Consider the following 20,179-nt stretch of genomic DNA (forward strand, 5'->3'; position numbering starts at 1 on the left):
TATATCATAAATATACTATATACACTCTGATATTTTTTATTTGCAATACGAGTGAATGCATATATTTTCATAAAATGGCAATTTAACCAAAATTCATCCCAGATGCAAAGTACCGGATAGAATGATACCGCGGAGTTTTTCGCGGCGTATGTTACTGCCTTAAGGAAATACATCCTTTTTAAATCTATTTTACGAGCCGAGCCTTGCCCCCTGGGTCATTTTATGGAGGTTTCTGCTCACGTAGCGGTCTCGGCACACATCTCGGTAATCTAGTTGTAATTCGGAATTCGAAGGGGTTTATTCATTAACTACGAGAGGGCAGGTGGGTGGCAGCGAGTTTCGAACCACTGGCTTCACTTATGAAGGGTCAGGTTTGTCCTTCAAGAAGGGCAGAGCTGGCCCTGTACAATGTGTAACTGAATCGGTGAGATAGCATTGAGGAAGTCCATCAGGTTTCTCTTTTAAGAAGGGCAGAGTTGGCCCTGTACAATGTGTAAGTGAATTGGTGAGATTGCATTCCTTCAGCATTAATAAGTCAGCTTACGTTGCAGGAGAAGCCAACGTTGGTTCCATTCCAAAGTCTAAAAGGCTCCATCTACTCTACCAACTCTTGGTTTTACTGAATAAACCTCTGGAGATGTAAGAAGAACACTTTTCTCATCCTCTCCCTGATATCATGGATAAAAATAAGATTTCAATTAGGGGTCTGTTATAAATGTTTCCTCACTGTGTCTGAGGACCCCAAGGACCTGATTTCAGACCCTCACATGGACAGGTAACCGGATATCCCCACCAGGACGGCTGCCATGACACCTCAAAATGTTACCGGCGTTCTCCTAAAGCGACAGACAAACTCCTTTCCTGGTGTCTCAGAAAATCGACTCTTCCAAATGTCTTTCTGGCTTCTACGTGTTACACAGATGTGTTACCCCCCCCCCCCGGGATAATTATATATCATTATATAATTAGGCTTATAATACATTCTAAGGTGACTTCATCCAGCCCTAAAACTGCTCACAACAATTTACAATAATCCAAACCACAGAGTCAACAAATATATTCCCACAAAGAGAGGCCTTGATGACTAGTAATGGAGTACAACTCCCAGTGCCCTCAGCCATTCCATCTTTTTTCAGAGTTAAGGCAGCACGTTTACTGGTGTCCATGATCCCTGTGGGCCTACGGTGCTGTGAATGATTTAACGTGGCCCCTCGCGTGTTTCCATGAACTTCTGGCCCGTATTAAAGTATTAGGCTTCGTTTTATATTACGCAGTAATGGCCGGCTCGGCGTGAGGAACGTTGTTAAATCCTCCCAGGTGCGGGATTACCAGTAAGGGGAACCGAATCACCAGCAAATCTGTAACACTTCAACCAGTAACCCCCGGCTGGGCATTCTGACCAACGTTTCCTGCGAGTTCCGCCAACCCCAGAGAGTCGAAAATAAAAATTCCATATAAATGCAGCACTCCTTTAACAAAAGTAATAAGCCGCCATTGTTCGGCGGGAGAAAATGGATTTACAATACGCTCAATCTCACTGGAGAACCGGAGCCTTCAACATTCTGTTTCACCGATCCATTGAATCCCCGTTCCTTCATGTGGAATAACGGCGTACGACTAGGAGGAGCGGGGCAGGCGGCCCATACTCTCTCTCTTTCCGCTTGCTTTTGTTTATCTTATCAGGGATCCCATTTCATTTCTTTGTTATTTGGTAAACATGGAACACCTGAGCAGATCATCGCTTCCCACCATTGCTTGTTTTAATCCGAGGCAGCGGAGATCTCTGCACGGCCGGAGAGGACGTCTACATCGCCTGAAGGAGTTCCAACATGAATGCATTTATTTCTTTCCACCCTGGATAGGAGGTTAATGATAGTTCAGAATAGAGCGGGGTCATTTGGTTGGGTGGGGTAAACACTGGTGCGGAAATTGTTTTATATAGCACCGTCATATTCTGTAGCGCTGTACAAGGGTTTTGTCTGGAAGTTTAGAAATCAGGATAAATAGAACTTGTACATATCAGACATTTAGGACGTATAGAATCCAAAATCACGTCCAACGCAGCTGACCTACAATCCAGTGGGCCATCACAGCAGGTTCCTCGCTGGTTCCGCACCCAAAACGACACCGAGGTAATTACAAAAACACGACAAATACCAGATCCAGCAGTCTCAGAGAATTCAGGGAATCCCCGAAACTTACTGATGAAATCCCTCGTCCATTCCCACCTCATCAAACAATCTAATCACGCTTTTGTCACCGGCGGGTGAGAATAATGACCGGTGGCGGGTGTATAAAGTAGAAGATTTTAGGGGGTTATAAACTGGCCATATTTATAAAGAGCTAAATGGAGAATAGTCCTGTTGGGTCAGTGGCTTTGGTTGCTATGGCGATTGCACCGATCTATGCATCCCTCTCTATATGGGATGTGCGTGTTAGAATATTTCTGGAGCGGTGATCCGTACACCGGCCCTAGGGCAACTAAAATAACCGTTTCATCGCAGTTTTTGTCGTAGCGTGACACAATGGCCGCTTTCTAACGCACTCACAAAGCCCTGGGTGGTTCTCGTGACTTTTCTTGCCGTTGTGTTGCCGTTGTGTGGATTTTTATGTATTTGCTGTACAGTAAACGGCTTCCCATGAACAATCCTACGGGGACGTACAGCCCCATCCGCTGCGCTTCATTTAACCCTCATTTTGCTGGGAATAGTTAGTAGTCATGTGACACCAAACAATAACTGGTTGGTTGCCATAAAACCTGAATAGGTTTATTATACGTTTCTGTGATGTTTTGTGGGATTAACCCTTCAGAGGAATGAAAAGGAAAGAGATAAAAACTTCTAAAGTTTATTTCCTTAGTGTTCTAGATCATTTGTTAATATAGGACAGCAGGCTCTGGGACAGTGAGGTGGTTCTGTTGTTAAATTTTTTACAATGTTGTTGATTTATCAGAATGAATACACCCTTTCCTGACTGCTGACCCAAACCGAAAGGTGCCTGCGCATGCATGGGTTCAGATACCGGGGGAGATTCGGAAGGCAAATACTGGGAACGCGCTTGGACTTCGCTGGAACAGGGAAACCGTTTGCTTCGCTGATCTCTGAAAAGAACATTTTAGGCACTGCTGGTCCACTGACACAGAAGCTGCCTTCAGAGACCGAATCCCAGAGGGGGGAAGAAGCCCTCCAAAAAAACACCTCTGGGGTATATTTTTATTCCAGCCTTCCCATTGCTACCGTATGCGATAGACTCCTCGTACAGTGCCAGGTACAACATGGGACCGAGAACTGGGTGGGTTTGAGAACTCATCTCCCAGCGAAGCTCCTCATCCACAAAGCCTTTCCTGGAGGAGGATTTCCCACCCCCAGCGTACACATATGAACCACAGAACACGTATGATGCGTGTACAGACCACAATGCCAAGCGTCCACTATGTTTGATGGGAATTACAGTCAACGATGGCACTTGTAGACCACAAAGAACATCCATGCACATTAAGCTCAGCCATGCGGATTTGCCTGATGGGAGTTGTGTTTCACAGTAGCAGGAGAGGCACTCTAGCAGTTCGCGTTACATGCCCCTCGTCTCAGAAATGTCTTTTTCTCTCTAACTTTCTCAAATCGGCAACTGGAAAGCACCTAATGCAGCCCCAATCTGACCCCAGTCATTTCCCCCGGGGGCCAGAAACGTGAACTTGAAACATACAGATCATTGAACCTGTCTATTGTAAGCGGAGCGCGTCTCGTCTTATTATATATTCTTTTATGGCAACATAAAGCCAACTATATCGTTGTCTAAAGTGAGCACATTTATCAAAAAATGCCTTTCCTGACTTTTCTTATTTATTTTATGGATAAGGACGTTTCCCAAGAGGGGCGGCCAAGAGGTGCGTGCTGACGGGGGAAGGAAAGTGTTGTGCAGCGCCACCGCTCTGGTTCTAGATGGGTTAATCAAATCAGTATTGTCTAACCTACAGAATATGAATGAATGCCTTGTTTTAACTAATTACGTGCCGTAGAGACTCCCGCCGTTCGTATTGTTATTCGGTTGAGCCAGGTGAGTACACCTGACCCCAAAAGCTCCAGGCGCCTTCTTCCATACAAAGGGCCGACAGCCCACCTGGATCCGATTACACGTCCGCGGGGAATCTCCTTTCAAACCAGCAACAAGATTTATTTTAACAAAGGGGCCACAGGTACGGGGCGGCTCAAAGCCCGGGGCGGCTAAAGCTACTTCAATCATTTGGGTCATGTGCGGGAATGCTCAGTATGAAAGAGCTGCTGCGGAACCTCTTCAGGAAGAAGCCATTTTCATGGATGGGGGGGGTAATTGAGACATTTATTTCAGGAATTCTGGCTCAAAAAAAAAATCCACTCCAGCTGGGGGTAAAAAGGAAGCCTTATCTCCCTGTATGTATATTAGATGGGGCTAGGGGTGGCAAACACTGGACACGGGGCCACATGCCAGGGAACATGGACAAACATAACTGTACTCCGCAACCTCTGGGGTCCCAGCTGCCGCGTACTGCAACTCCCATCATGCTCATCCAGCCAAAAACAGGACAGCACAGACCCAGCACTACAATGCATGACAGACGTAAACCTCTCGCAGGGTAACGAGGTGGGCTTACCTTCTCGCCGGTCACCACATGCAGCCCCTCTCTGACTTTGGCGAACGAGCCCTCGCCCAGCTTCCTGCCGATCAGGTAGTTGCCCACCCGCTTGGTGTGCTGGAAGGTGCGCAGGGTGTCCCGGGACACGTTGCTCACGCAGGAGGGCAGGAAGGTCTCCTCCAGCAGCAGCGGCGGCGGCTTCTCCCCGACCAGGAACCGGGAGGGAGACTCGCCGAGTCCGTCTCCGGCTGCAGCCGGCATCCTGAGGAAACAGAGATCCAGAGACTGGTCAGCACACGGCTCCGGGTCACTTAAACCCAGGCACTCCCGGGCCGAAAAAGGGGCTCCCGGGCAGGCAGGCAGGCGCTGCGCCCACCTCAGTGATCAACGAGGGGCTTGCGATGCACGGAAGGGGGTCCCACGGAGATGAGGGGGGTGGGGAGTGCGCCGCTCTCACTGGGACCGAGCGCTCCGAGTAAAAGCCCCATTCACTGGGACCGAGCCGTAACTTAATCCCATCACAGATGCGATCTGAGGCTCAGCAACAACAAAAAGAACCTCCTCCTCCTGCCACTGCATTCACTGTATCCACTCCCTGCACTCACTGCAGCCGGCGGGGAGTGGCCCTTTAAACAGGGAGGCAACTACTGCCACGCTCAGCCAGCATGGCCGGAGACTGGCTGCGCATGATGAGAGTGGAAGCTCACCACAAGCTCATCCAATACTTATATAGTAACCTGACTCAGAATACTTGGGGGGGTTCATTTATGACACACATCACTCCCAGCCAGGAAAGTCGCAGGCAAAAAGTTATTTGTATCGTTTGCCAAGTAAGAAAAAACACTTTATAAAAGTATAAAGGGAACTCTTTATTGTCATCCGCTGGCTGAGCCTGGTGGGAGTTGCAGTACACAGCTAAAGTCAGGCTCAGTTATGAATGAAGTCACTTCTGTTTTCTATGGAAGCGCTGGACGGCTACCAGGAAAGGCATCCCGGTGGTCACAATGGCTAACCCCAAATTCAGTTTATGATACTATGTCGGTGAGGAAAGTCATTTTTTTTTCCAGCCGCATAAATGAACGTCTCATAAAATAATCTCTAAATATAACTAAATCCGGGTTTCTGAATGGAAAATGCCTCGCTATATATAGCATTTCCAACATATAGATAGTTCCGCAGGTAAACATCCCAGCCGATTTCCTCGCAGTCCCTTCACGTATCTGAACTAGCGGGTTGGAATGCAAGAAAACTCTTCTATACAGAAGGGGTAGTAGAGACGTGGGCGGATTACAGGCAAACATGGTAAAAGAATAAAAACAAAGCTTGGAATATGCGTAAAGTTATTCTAAAGTATTCTTAAAGGGACACTCCAGCCGCAATTTCTCCCTAAAAAAAAGTGAATTTTTGGACTTTTAAAGTACTTTGGTGAGGCTGTCTGAGATATTTAATGGTCCATTAAGTGACCATTATTTGGTCAGGTTTAAACCAAATATAACTCCCATCATCCATACCCAGGCCACTATCATTCTTCTAAGAGCGCATCTCCTGGAAGATGGACACAGGACATGCGCTCACCCTTGGGGCTGTCACAGGGGTCACGGTTTTCCGGCAGCCATCAGGGGTCTTCGAATGCCTGTGTTATTTGTCCTCCTGTAAGTGTCAGTGCTGGTATTGAGAAAGCCCGGGGTGGGCTGGCGGGGTGGGCACGGGGCAATTACCCACTAGGCTGCCCTATTGGACATTGCTGCCCTTGCCATCGTTAGCCAAGTGTTTTTCGGCAGTATATCATTGGGCTTCTGGCTTGGACTTGCCCCCTGGGCTGTTTGGTGCCAGTCCTCCCCTGGTACGTCAGGTCTTCCTTATACATTGGGCAGGGCTCTGTAAGAGTGGACACCCCCTATATGCACGGTGAAGGCACCCCTGTCCACGCTGACTCCTACACATTGGGAGCATTTTCTGGGGTGATCGCTGCCCCCTTTTTTGGGGCAGATGAGCCATGTGCTTTGTAATGCTGTCACCTTTGGTACTCAGTGGGTTAAGCCCTGTGTTAACTCTTCGTGATCTTAAGTCCCTGTTACTGTATTCTTTTCACGGGGGGGGGGGGGGGGGGGGGGATCAGCTTTGAAGGCTGTGACTGAAGGAACACAAATGGAGCCGTTTGAAATTCATGACACCGCGCCTCTATAATTAGTGCACAAAACACAAGTGACAGACCCGCCGCCGCTCACCCCCCCAGCTTAACCCCGCGTACCCCGGCTCAAGCTTCCTCCAGAACCTTCTTTTCATCTCAAGATTGCGTATTAACCCTTGAAATGACAGTCGTGCTGGCCCCCGAGAACCTTCAACCTTCATTCCTCTGTGGAAACGTTTCTTTGTTTGGATGCAAAGTTAAGCTTAAAGAGGCAGAAAACCCAGACGACCTTTACACGTCACGCCGCGTCTTTTTAAGAATCACGCCGGACGCCGTTCGCTTCGCTGACGACCAAAAAATGGTCATTAAGAAAGTCTTAAAAATAACCAGAATTGTGACAAACGGCATTTGTTTTACCTTTTGTCCTAAATATATATACATATTTTTCTAGCCGCATCTTAGGTATTTCTTACACCTTACTGCGTTTAGTAGATCTTTCCCTAACCCCTTTATTGTCCGTGATGGGACTTTGGTCGCTGACGATGGCTCCTGCACTGGGCTCCAGCTGGACAGACCCGGGAAAGATACATTTAATTGTGTCACCCGCATTCAAGCAGGGATACCAACGGTAATATATTGGTGGCAAAAACACAAATTGGGAATCTTATATCTATGACCCCAGCAGGTAGCCTCTTTGCTGCACCACGGCAATCAGGCACCCTTGGGCATCGCTGCTCTTTGGGCCGGTAGGGGAGTATACGGACCATATAACCGGCCCTTACTCTGTTCTGCACATATAGAGCGCTGGGATATGATGTCATATCATGGCGCTCTGTGTGGCCGTCGGCCCCTGCGGAGAGTGGTGGGCGGGGGGGGGCTGTTTTTGTTGTTACAGCTAAAGGTAATTTTGTATCTTAATGTGATTTCCTATTCTCCATCTTCTGTAACTGCGTACATTAAAAAGACCCGGTCTGAGATCCCTATAGGTGACGCGTGGATGGAGATTTATTAGCGGCACATGCAGCACGTGTCATGGATGGTCCACGGTTTCCATGACGTTACATACAATTAAAATAAGTGATTATGCAAATAAGACTTTGTGGAAACAACAGGAACTGGGAACTGTGTAAGGGCGCGAGCAGCTGAGATAATTGCCCCCAAATAAGCGTTCCCACATGTGTTCAGCCATAACGGCCCCTCTGTTTTCTTAAGGAAACCTTCTGTGGCCCCGAGGAGGAAGAACTTCAGGGTTGAACTTGATGGATTTGTGTCTCAACCTAAACTAAGATGTCAAGATATGCTTAGGTTCCTGTAAGAGGGCATGGAAGGTCGCTTCATGACAACGTGGTAATATTCGCTGTATGTAGACCTCACCAATGTCAGCGTGTTGGATTACATACAAGGCGCAGGAGGCGTGTCCCCATGGGCCCCACGTTCAGAGTAGGATTGCCATTTTTTCCAGAACACGTAAATTGCGCATGTACTTCACTGGCGAGTGATCTCCCACCCTGTAGTAATACCTGGGAAGCTCCCAGCGCCAGCTCCTGGGGGCAGGAAGGGCCGTGGCTGATTATCTATAGAAGAAGGGCCATTAACTTTACACAGCGAGGGGACAGCACCTGGGTGGGATGAAGCCATCACCCTAATGACCCAGAAATGAAACCTTCCCTGGAGGCTCGGCAATCAGCTTTGATTTATGGAGCTTCGGGGTGAGAGGTTACAGATAATAGGTGGGGTGTATGGCTGCGTAATCCATACCCGTCTGTAGGTTTATACATTCTACATACTGCAGGGCAGCACTTGGCCAGCAACATGCAAAAGGTATATGAAAAGGATTATAGATCATACATTAGCTGCTGTTTAAGATGGATTCCCATCACACTCAGCCATCCATTTGGTAGACAGTGGGACAAGCTGGACTCTCTGTGGAGGAGGCTGGCATTACGGCATTTGGGGTCTCATGAAATAGCCACCTTTCTCGCTTGCGTTTTGGTCTTGCGCAAGGCAGACTCTTTCAGCGGGCTTTGCTGAACCCATCACGGCAAGCAGGCTACATCCCTAACCGCCTGGAGGCTAAATACTCCCCGCCGGGGCGGCCAACCAGCCCCTCACGCTATAAAATGTGAATGAAAGGCACGCTCTTCCTAGAGACAAGTCAGCGCATGTGCTGCAACCTCTGCGATGTGGCGGCTTTGCGGGTGGAAGCGCACAGAAAGAGCCGTCCCGTGATCCGTGATTAAGGTCGCAGCCGGGGGCTCTCCTGCCGTAGCTTTGCTTAGTTTTACGCGCCTCACTTTCACAGAAAGGATTGTGATCGCACGTTCGAGGCACAAGACTAACAACGGCAGGCGAGAATTCAGATCATCCGGCAGAGTGTTATTTACGGCATGAAACGCCACTATTTAAAGATTTCGCTTTAATGTGGAAATGCGGTTAACCCCTAAATGGCAGAGTGGCGTGCAGCTCATTGCTTACAAATGGCTCCGCACGGTAACTCTGATCCTATGATCCGTAGTAGACTTGGGCACCAGGGGGCTCTTCGTGTTCGTCTTCGTGCTCGTCTTCGGGGAAAAAAAAATCTTCGTATTCCGCGAATATTCGCCCGTTCCTGTCTTCTCTTCGGGCGAATATTCGCGGACATTCTTCGTGCTCGTTTAATCTTCGTTTTCCTCCTGGTTGCCTAGCAGGGGTTAATACGGGGTTAATAACACATCACAGCAGCAGCAGCTGCCGTGAAGGTACGTGTGTGCAGCTCTATTGGTCGTTTCGGCAGGGGGCTGGTCTGGCATCAACGAGTGAATTGCAGAACTGCAGAATGCACTTCATTCGTTGATGGCAGGCGAGCCCCCTGCCGAAACGACCAATAGAGTTGCACACACATACCGAGGTGTACTGTCCATAGATGTTTAATAAAAGAATAGGGAATATTTTACATTTTTAAATTGATTTTGGACCACTTTACATGCCTAACATTTGCTACCTATTTACAATGGCATACTTTGCAACAACCCAACTTACTTATTGGACAGGACTGGAAAATAGCAGGACTGTCCACCAAAATCTTGGGTGTGTTGGCAGGTATGCTGATGGAAAAATGTTGGACAAGAACTAAAAAATAGCTTAGGGTTAATGTACGGTTATGTTTAAGATTAGTAGCAGTGCACTGGTTTGGTTAAAGATGGATTATGTCTAAATAATAATAATTTAATTTTAATGTTTTTTTTTTAAAAAAAAATAGGGGTTTATTTAAATGTATTTTAAAGTTAGATTTATTATTTAGTACTTGATTATATTTATTAAATGTTTATAGTAGCGTTACCTACCAAGCTATAACTACCTATGTGTATTTGCATTTTGCATACCTAGTTTAGCTAAATTAGATGGGACAGGACTGGAAAAAAGCAGGACTGTCCCTGAAAAAGTTGGGTCTGTTGGCAGGTATGTGGATGGAAAAATGTTATAGGGTGAAGTGTGAGTTATAGTGTTAATGTAATGCTATTAGTGAGTGAAGGCCAGGGCAAATAACAAGGAAAACGTCCTTGTGTTTTGTGCATTGTAAGTGTGTGTGTATGTGTGTTATGTGTGATGTCACTGTGTGTTATATGTGTTATATGTGTTATTGTGTGTGTTATGTTTGGTTGGTTGTGTATCAGAAGGAAAATAATGAAATGGAAAAGGAAATGGGAAAGGCAAATGAGTGGGCAATTGGCGACCCGCTCACCTGTTTCACCCCAGGGCAAAGCACCCAAACACTGTCAGTCTTAGACGTTTGGCAGCAGACTTCCAGAGCTCAGACACAAGGCCCTAGCGTAAGCTGGCCACTCCGGCGGAGGTAGCAGGCGTTGCCACACCGCAAACAGAGGCAGCCAGGGGGGAGAAACTGCCCTTACCATTAGGGACATTTTGGGCATGACTCTAGCCAGGAAGCGAACTGGCAGAGAAGAGATGCTGGCACCACCACCAGCAGCAGCATTGAAAAGGCGAATGAGTGGGCAATTGGCGACCCACTCACCTGTTTCACCCCAGGGCAAAGCACCCAAACACTGTCAGTCTTAGACGTTTGGCAGCAGACTTCCAGAGCTCAGACACAAGGCCCTAGCGTAAGCTGGCCACTCCGGCGGAGGTAGCAGGCGTTGCCACACCGCAGACAGAGGCAGCCAGGGGGGAGAAACTGCCCTTACCATTAGGGACATTTGATTCATGACACTAGCCAGGAAGCGAACTGGCATCGAAGAGACACTGGCACCACCAGCAGCAGCAGCAGCAGCAGAATTGGGAAAGGCGAATGAGTGGGCAATTGGCGACCCACTCACCTGTTTCACCCCAGGGCAAAGCACCCAAACACTGTCAGTCTTAAACGTTTGGCAGCAGACTTCCAGAGCTCAGACACAAGGCCCTAGCGTAAGCTGGCCACTCCGGCGGAGGTAGCAGGCGTTGCCACACCGCAGACAGAGGCAGCCAGGGGGGAGAAACTGCCCTTACCATTAGGGACATTTGATTCATGACACTAGCCAGGAAGCGAACTGGCAGAGAAGAGACACTGGCACCACCACCAGCAGCAGAATTGGGAAAGGCGAATGAGTGGGCAATTGGCGACCCACTCACCTGTTTCACCCCAGGGCAAAGCACCCAAACACTGTCAGTCTTAGACGTTTGGCAGCAGACTTCCAGAGCTCAGACACAAGGCCCTAGCGTAAGCTGGCCACTCCGGCGGAGGTAGCAGGCGTTGCCACACCGCAGACAGAGGCAGCCAGGGGGGAGAAACTGCCCTTACAATTAGGGACATTTTGGGCATGACTCTAGCCAGGAAGCGAACTGGCAGAGAAGAGATGCTGGCACCACCACCACCACCACCACCACCACCAGCAGCATTGAAAAATTGGAAAGGCGAATGAGTGGGCAATTGGCGACCCACTCACCTGTTTCACCCCAGGGCAAAGCACCCAAACACTGTCAGTCTTAGACGTTTGGCAGCAGACTTCCAGAGCTCAGACACTAGGCCCTAGCGTAAGCTGGCCACTCCGGCGGAGGTAGCAGGCGTTGCCACACCGCAGACAGAGGCAGCCAGGGGGGAGAAACTGCCCTTACCATTAGGGACATTTGATTCATGACACTAGCCAGGAAGCGAACTGGCATCGAAGAGACACTGGCACCACCAGCAGCAGCAGCAGCAGCAGAATTGGGAAAGGCGAATGAGTGGGCAATTGGCGACCCACTCACCTGTTTCACCCCAGGGCAAAGCACCCAAACACTGTCAGTCTTAGACGTTTGGCAGCAGACTTCCAGAGCTCAGACACTAGGCCCTAGCGTAAGCTGGCCACTCCGGCGGAGGTAGCAGGCGTTGCCACACCGCAGACAGAGGCAGCCAGGGGGGAGAAACTGCCCTTACCATTAGGGACATTTGATTCATGACACTAGCCAGGAAGCGAACTGGCATCGAAGAGACACTGGCACCACCAGCAGCAGCAGCAGCAGCAGAATTGGGAAAGGCGAATGAGTGGGCAATTGGCGACCCACTCACCTGTTTCACCCCAGGGCAAAGCACCCAAACACTGTCAGTCTTAGACGTTTGGCAGCAGACTTCCAGAGCTCAGACACAAGGCCCTAGCGTAAGCTGGCCACTCCGGCGGAGGTAGCAGGCGTTGCCACACCGCAAACAGACGCAGCCAGAGGGGAGAAACTGCCCTTACCACTAGGGACATTTTGGGCATGACTCTAGCCAGGAAGCGAACTGGCAGAGAAGAGATGCTGGCACCACCACCACCACCAGCAGCAGCATTGAAAAATGGGAAAGGCGAATGAGTGGGCAATTGGCGACCCACTCACCTGTTTCACCCCAGGGCAAAGCACCCAAACACTGTCAGTCTTAGACGTTTGGCAGCAGACTTCCAGAGCTCAGACACAAGGCCCTAGCGTAAGCTGGCCACTCCGGCGGAGGTAGCAGGCGTTGCCACACCGCAGACAGAGGCAGCCAGGGGGGAGAAACTGCCCTTACAATTAGGGACATTTTGGGCATGACTCTAGCCAGGAAGCGAACTGGCAGAGAAGAGATGCTGGCACCACCACCAGCAGCAGCATTGAAAAGGCGAATGAGTGGGCAATTGGCGACCCACTCACCTGTTTCACCCCAGGGCAAAGCATCCAAACACTGTCAGTCCTTGGCGTTTGGGAGCGGACTTCCAGAGCTCAGACACAAGGCCCTAGCGTAAGCTGGCTACATTGGCGGAGGTAGCAGGCGTTGCCACACCGCAGCAAGTGCAACCAGGGGGGAGAAACTGCCCTCACCATCAGGGACATTCGAGGCATGACACTAGCCAGGAAGCGAACTGGCATTGAAGAGAGACACTGGCACCACCACCAGCAGCAGCAGAATTGGGAAAGGCAAATGAGTGGGCAATTGACGACCCGCTCACCTGTTTCACCCCAGGGCAAAGCATCCAAACACTGTCAGTCCTTGGCGTTTGGGAGCGGACTTCCAGAGCTCAGACACAAGGCCCTAGCGTAAGCTGGCTACATTGGCGGAGGTAGCAGGCGTTGCCACACCGCAGCAAGTGCAACCAGGGGGGAGAAACTGCCCTTACCATAAGGGACAATTAAGGCATGACACTAGCCAGGAAGCGAACTGGCAGAGAAGAGATGCTGGCACCACCAGCAGCAGCAGCAGCAGCAGCAGCAGCAGCAGCATTGGAAAAGGCAAATGAGTGGGCAATTGACGACCCGCTCACCTGTTTCACCCCAGGGCAAAGCATCCAAACACTGTCAGTCCTTGGCGTTTGGGAGCGGACTTCCAGAGCTCAGACACAAGGCCCTAGCGTAAGCTGGCTACATTGGCGGAGGTAGCAGGCGTTGCCACACCGCAGCAAGTGCAACCAGGGGGGAGAAACTGCCCTTATCATAAGGGACAATTAAGGCATGACACTAGCCAGGAAGCGAACTGGCAGAGAAGAGATGCTGGCACCACCAGCAGCAGCAGCAGCAGCAGCAGCAGCATTGGAAAAGGCAAATGAGTGGGCAATTGACGACCCGCTCACCTGTTTCACCCCAGGGCAAAGCATCCAAACACTGTCAGTCCTTGGCGTTTGGGAGCGGACTTCCAGAGCTCAGACACAAGGCCCTAGCGTAAGCTGGCTACATTGGCGGAGGTAGCAGGCGTTGCCACACCGCAGCAAGTGCAACCAGGGGGGAGAAACTGCCCTTACCATAAGGGACAATTAAGGCATGACACTAGCCAGGAAGCGAACTGGCAGAGAAGAGATGCTGGCACCACCAGCAGCAGCAGCAGCAGCAGCAGCAGCAGCATTGGAAAAGGCAAATGAGTGGGCAATTGACGACCCGCTCACCTGTTTCACCCCAGGGCAAAGCATCCAAACACTGTCAGTCCTTGGCGTTTGGGAGCGGACTTCCAGAGCTCAGACACAAGGCCCTAGCGTAAGCTGGCTACATTGGCGGAGGTAGCAGGCGTTGCCACACCGCAGCAAGTGCAACCAGGGGGGAGAAACTGCCCTTACCATAAGGGACAATTAAGGCATGACACTAGCCAGGAAGCGAACTGGCAGAGAAGAGATGCTGGCACCACCAGCAGCAGCAGCAGCAGCAGCAGCAGCATTGGAAAAGGCAAATGAGTGGGCAATTGACGACCCGCTCACCTGTTTCACCCCAGGGCAAAGCATCCAAACACTGTCAGTCCTTGGCGTTTGGGAGCGGACTTCCAGAGCTCAGACACAAGGCCCTAGCGTAAGCTGGCTACATTGGCGGAGGTAGCAGGCGTTGCCACACCGCAGCAAGTGCAACCAGGGGGGAGAAACTGCCCTTATCATAAGGGACAATTAAGGCATGACACTAGCCAGGAAGCGAACTGGCAGAGAAGAGATGCTGGCACCACCAGCAGCAGCAGCAGCAGCAGCAGCAGCATTGGAAAAGGCAAATGAGTGGGCAATTGACGACCCGCTCACCTGTTTCACCCCAGGGCAAAGCATCCAAACACTGTCAGTCCTTGGCGTTTGGGAGCGGACTTCCAGAGCTCAGACACAAGGCCCTAGCGTAAGCTGGCTACATTGGCGGAGGTAGCAGGCGTTGCCACACCGCAGCAAGTGCAACCAGGGGGGAGAAACTGCCCTTACCATAAGGGACAATTAAGGCATGACACTAGCCAGGAAGCGAACTGGCAGAGAAGAGATGCTGGCACCACCAGCAGCAGCAGCAGCAGCAGCAGCAGCATTGGAAAAGGCAAATGAGTGGGCAATTGACGACCCGCTCACCTGTTTCACCCCAGGGCAAAGCATCCAAACACTGTCAGTCCTTGGCGTTTGGGAGCGGACTTCCAGAGCTCAGACACAAGGCCCTAGCGTAAGCTGGCTACATTGGCGGAGGTAGCAGGCGTTGCCACACCGCAGCAAGTGCAACCAGGGGGGAGAAACTACCCTCACCATCAGGGACATTCGAGGCATGACACTAGCCAGGAAGCGAACTGGCATTGAAGAGAGACACTGGCACCACCACCAGCAGCAGCAGAATTGGGAAAGGCGAATGAGTGGGCAATTGACGACCCGCTCACCTGTTTCACCCCAGGGCAAAGCATCCAAAAACTGTCAGTCCTTGGCGTTTGGGAGCGGACTTCCAGAACTCAGACACAAGGCCCTAGCGTAAGCTGGCTACACCGGCGGAGGTAGCAGGCGTTGCCACACCGCAGCAAGTGCAACCAGGGGGGAGAAACTACCCTCACCATCAGGGACATTCGAGGCATGACACTAGCCAGGAAGCGAACTGGCATTGAAGAGAGACACTGGCACCACCACCAGCAGCAGCAGAATTGGGAAAGGCGAATGAGTGGGCAATTGACGACCCGCTCACCTGTTTCACCCCAGGGCAAAGCATCCAAAAACTGTCAGTCCTTGGCGTTTGGGAGCGGACTTCCAGAACTCAGACACAAGGCCCTAGCGTAAGCTGGCTACACCGGCGGAGGTAGCAGGCGTTGCCACACCGCAGCAAGTGCAACCAGGGGGGAGAAACTACCCTTACCATCAGGGACATTCGAGGCATGACACTAGCCAGGAAGCGAACTGGCATTGAAGAGAGACACTGGCACCACCACCAGCAGCAGCAGAATTGGGAAAGGCGAATGAGTGGGCAATTGACGACCCGCTCACCTGTTTCACCCCAGGGCAAAGCATCCAAGCACTGTCAGTCCTTGGCGTTTGGGAGCAGACCTACAGAACTCAGACACAAGGCCCTAGCATAAGCTAGCTACACCGGCGGAGGTAGCAGGCGTTGCCACACCGCAGCAAGTGCAACCAGGGGGGAGAAACTACCCTTTCCATTAGGGACATCTGAGGCATGATTTCAGCCAGGAAGCGAACTGGCAAAAGATACTGGCACCACCACCAGCAGCAGCGTTGGAAACGGAAAAAGGTGAATGAGTGGGCAATTGACGACCCACTCACCTGTTTCACCCCAGGGCAAAGCATCCAAAGACTGTCAGTCCTAGGCGTTTGGGAGCGGACTTACAGAGCTCAGACACTAGGCCCTAGCGTAAATTGGCTACACCAGCGGAGGTAGCAGGCATTGCCACACCGCAGCAAGTGCAACCAGGGGGAGAAACTACCTTAAACATTAGAGAGAAAAAATTTAACTTTCCAAGCTAAGAGCTGGGTAACCCAATTTGGGCAGATTGAATTTAAGAAAGGCAATCTGCTCCATCAGATGAGGTGCCATGCGTGAGCGCTGTGGACTCAGTATGTTTCCAGTCATAGAAAACACGCGCTCACTTTGAACAGTGGTTGGCGGACATGATAGAAGCTGCTGCGCAACCCATGAGAGTGCAGGCCACACACTCTTCTTTTCATCCCAGTAGCTAAGAGGATCAACATTAGGAGCAGAAGGAACTTCACAGAGGTAAAGTTTGACCATTTCAGCAGCACTACTCTCCTTTCTGCTGCTAGCTCTGTCAGATGGTCCAACTATACTGCCAAGTGCCTCTTCCCAAAACGCAGCTGCTCCACTCAGCTGTGTTGTGCTGCTTGTGGCACTGCTGCTGATGCTGCTGCTAGGGGTAGCAGACCACATCATCTCTTCCTCCTCCTGCACCTCACCCTCCTCGGACAGCATTCCCATTTTACGCTGCCAGTCACGCACCTTGTTGACCAATTGCTCCCGGTAGCTACTGAGAACATTGAATTTCAAAGCTAGCTTTCCCTTAATTCTTGGATCACAAAGGCACGCTAGCATCATTTCGGGACTCTCTTCCATTCGCTTGCGAAGGTGTACTTTTAGCAGATCCTTCAGCTTCCTGACTATGGCTGCTACGTCAGGATGTAGAGTGCCACCTTGAACAGCCTCACGGTTTCCAAGGAACACATCCATCTTGCTGCCTAGATGGGAGAACACTGGGATTACCTGGGCCAGACTGGCAGTGTTTGAGCTTAAATTTTCTGTGGCATCCCTGAATGGTTTAAGGACTGCCACTAGCTGGGCGATCACTGTCCAATCCTCCCTATTCAATGGAGAGGTAATCCCTATATTGTGCTCTGAGGCAAGATTATGGATTGCCCTCTGCTGCTCCAAAATCCTCTCTAGCATGTCTAACGTGGAGTTCCACCGTGTACTGACATCCTGACGTAGGCAGTGTACGGGAAGACCTGACCTCTCTTGCTCTTCCCTCAAAAGTTGGCTAGCCTTAACACTATGGTGAAAGTGCCCAGCGATCTTTCTGCAGCGGGACAGAACTACTGCTGCCACATTAGTTCCTTCTGACATTGCTGCCTTCACTACAAGATGGATGATGTGGGCTGCACAGCGCACACCAACAATATGACCATCTCGCAGCGCTTTCACCATATTGGCACCTCCGTCAGTTACCACAAAACCAACTTCAACATTGGTGCCCGCCTCTGCTCCCACCCAAAGGCTAAACATTTTCCTAATCGCATGCAGAATATTTTGGGAAGTGTGCTTTTCATCCATCACTTCTGCATGGAGAAGGAATGATCGGTAGCCTGCTGCAGCAACTTCCTTAGACACACCGGGCTGCCACCAGTGTGCTGTCAAAGAAAGAAAGGCATGCTGGGCGCTAGGTGCACTCCACAAATCTGTAGTGAAATGAACACACTGACCAGCAGCCTTGGAAAGCTCCTCTTTCACTGCTGCAACACAGGACCGATACAGCGAGGGGACAATGTTCCTGCTGAAAGTGGAACGTGACGGAACTGTGTATTGTGGAGCCACAGCCGCCATCAATTGTTTGAAAGGCTCCCCTTCAATCATGGAGAAGGATGCCCCTCCAACAGCAATGAACTGACCAATAAGTCGCGTTACTTTATTGGCCTGCTGTTTGGGCATCGTTCTCTTGGAGTGGAATGCCCCAAATTCTTCCAGGGTGGGCTGGGCATGCAGTGCTCCAACCTGCCTTGGTCTCTGGCTGCCAGCACTAGTTGCTGCTGCTGCTGCTGCTGCTGCTATTGGCTCAGAAGAAGAAGCTGTTGGGGTTTTTCCACGGCCACCAGCTATGCTGCCTGCACTAAGTTTTACCTCTGCATCTTTCCCCAATAGCACAGCGTTGTGTTGAGTGCTGAGGTGATGCTTCATGCTAGCACTGGTAAAATGGCCAGACACTTTCCCTCTGCTTATTAGCTTCCCACAATGTTTGCACTTTCCATAGCGCCCTTCTTCAACATTTTCAAAGTGCTCCCAAATTGGGGCGCGCATAGCCTTGGAGTGTGCCTTGGGTGCTGCTCTTACTGCTCGGGGTGGATGAACAGAGGCAGAACTAGTGGTGGTGGGACTGGTGGTAACAGTACTGGCCATAGTGGGACTGCTAATTGCTTTAGATTTGCTAGGTTTTGCTGCTGCTGCTGGTGGTGGTGATGGTGATGATCGTAGCGGAGAAGGTGGAGGCTCAGGGGAAAATTGTGCACTAGTCATTTGGACACTGCTCCCTGAGGAATCTGATTCCTGACCACTCATCTCCTCTACTTCCTCTGGCTCATAGTCTAGCTCTTCATTAGCCAGATCGAATGGAATTCCTGCTAGGCTGGAGCTAAGACTGATATCGTCGTGAGACTCGTGACTAGTAGTAGTGCGAGCAGGAAGAATAGACTCTGCACTTGGCCTCTCAGTCTCAGGCTCCTCTGCTACCTCGCTAGGTGGAGTTCCACTATGTGTAGCCCTCTCTCTAACTGTCTTTACAAAAATTTTGTAAGGACTTGGTGGCTTGCTAGAGGTACTAGGAGGACATGGCGTGGCGGTACCAGTGGGAACAGTAGGCGCAGCACTAGTGGTGGTAGAGGCGGTAGAGGTGGGGGTGGTGGTGGTGGTTTTCCCTACAAAGGAATGAGATCGCTTTGGTTTGGGACCCCTCTGAGTCTTGCTGCTAATTTGGCTCTGCTTGGTACCTTGCATGCTGCTGGTGGATGGGGAAGATGCTGCTTGGGGCAAAAGGCACTTCTTTTTAGTCACTGGGCTGGTACTACTTGTGCTACCCTTTAACTTTGAACGTGCTTCTGGTGCTTTAGGCTTTCCGTAAAAAACCATAGAGCTTGTGGGCCTAGCCGCACTACTACTGCCTGCTTTTGGTGCCTTTCCTTTACTTGATGATCCTTCAAGCAATGCTTCCCCAAATGATAAGCGAGAGCTTGGCCTACTTGGCCGACTAGACTGACGCAAAGGCTGCATCTTAGAACTGGTGGTGGTGCTGGTGGTGGTGCTGGTGGTGGTGGTGGTAGATGGAGCTTGTCCCTCCTTAGTCCCAAAAGGAGGATCCATTTCAAATTTTGTGTTGTGTGTGTAGTGTAGTGTAGTGTAGTGTAGTGTAGTGTTTAAAAAACTATAAAAAAAAAATAAAAAAATAAAAATAAAAAAAAGGAAAAACGAATTAAAGACAAAAAAATTAGAGGAAGTTCTCTTCAGTGCTACTGCTTAAAAAGTAAAACTATGCACTACTGCACTGTGCTGTGTGCAATCTGCCAAAATCCTAAAGTTATTTAAATTATTAACTCAAGATTAACTATTTAATAACTAGCAGTATTTTATTTTTAATTTGAATTTACACGGGCCTAAGAGCTTAGCCTACTACTATGCTAGCCTAAAGCTATATTTCCTTACTATAAGTCTACCTCTAGGCAGACGCTCTCAAACCCACTAAGCTAAAGTGAGGTTAAATCAGATTCAGTATATGATTTATTAATTAATATTAAGTTATATAATATTAATAGATTAGAACTAATTTACTTATATATTATGTATTATAGATAGAAGAATATAGATTATGAATTAGAATTTAGAATTAGAATTACTTATATTATAGATTATGAATTAGAATATTATTATTTATAATATATTATAGATTAAGATTAAAGAAGATTAGAATTATTTTAGTACTACAGCTAGTAGCTTGAAGCTTTGCTTAGTACAGCTCGTCACAGTCAATTTTTCTTGAAAAGAAT

General features: G+C 49.8%; 1 protein-coding gene across 1 annotated transcript in view; it reads right to left on the reverse strand.

Annotated features, from left to right (window-relative positions):
* Positions 1–20,179, reverse strand: part of HUNK (hormonally up-regulated Neu-associated kinase) — a 48,219-nt gene that overhangs the window by 21,085 nt on the left and 6,955 nt on the right. Inside the window, exon 2 of the mRNA XM_053456702.1 lies at positions 4,631–4,874. Within this exon, the coding sequence (XP_053312677.1) occupies positions 4,631–4,874 (244 nt within the window). The remainder of the gene's footprint in view (positions 1–4,630; positions 4,875–20,179) is intronic.

This window comes from Spea bombifrons, chromosome 2 (assembly GCF_027358695.1).
Source record: "Spea bombifrons isolate aSpeBom1 chromosome 2, aSpeBom1.2.pri, whole genome shotgun sequence".
Classification (NCBI taxonomy): domain Eukaryota; kingdom Metazoa; phylum Chordata; class Amphibia; order Anura; family Pelobatidae; genus Spea; species Spea bombifrons.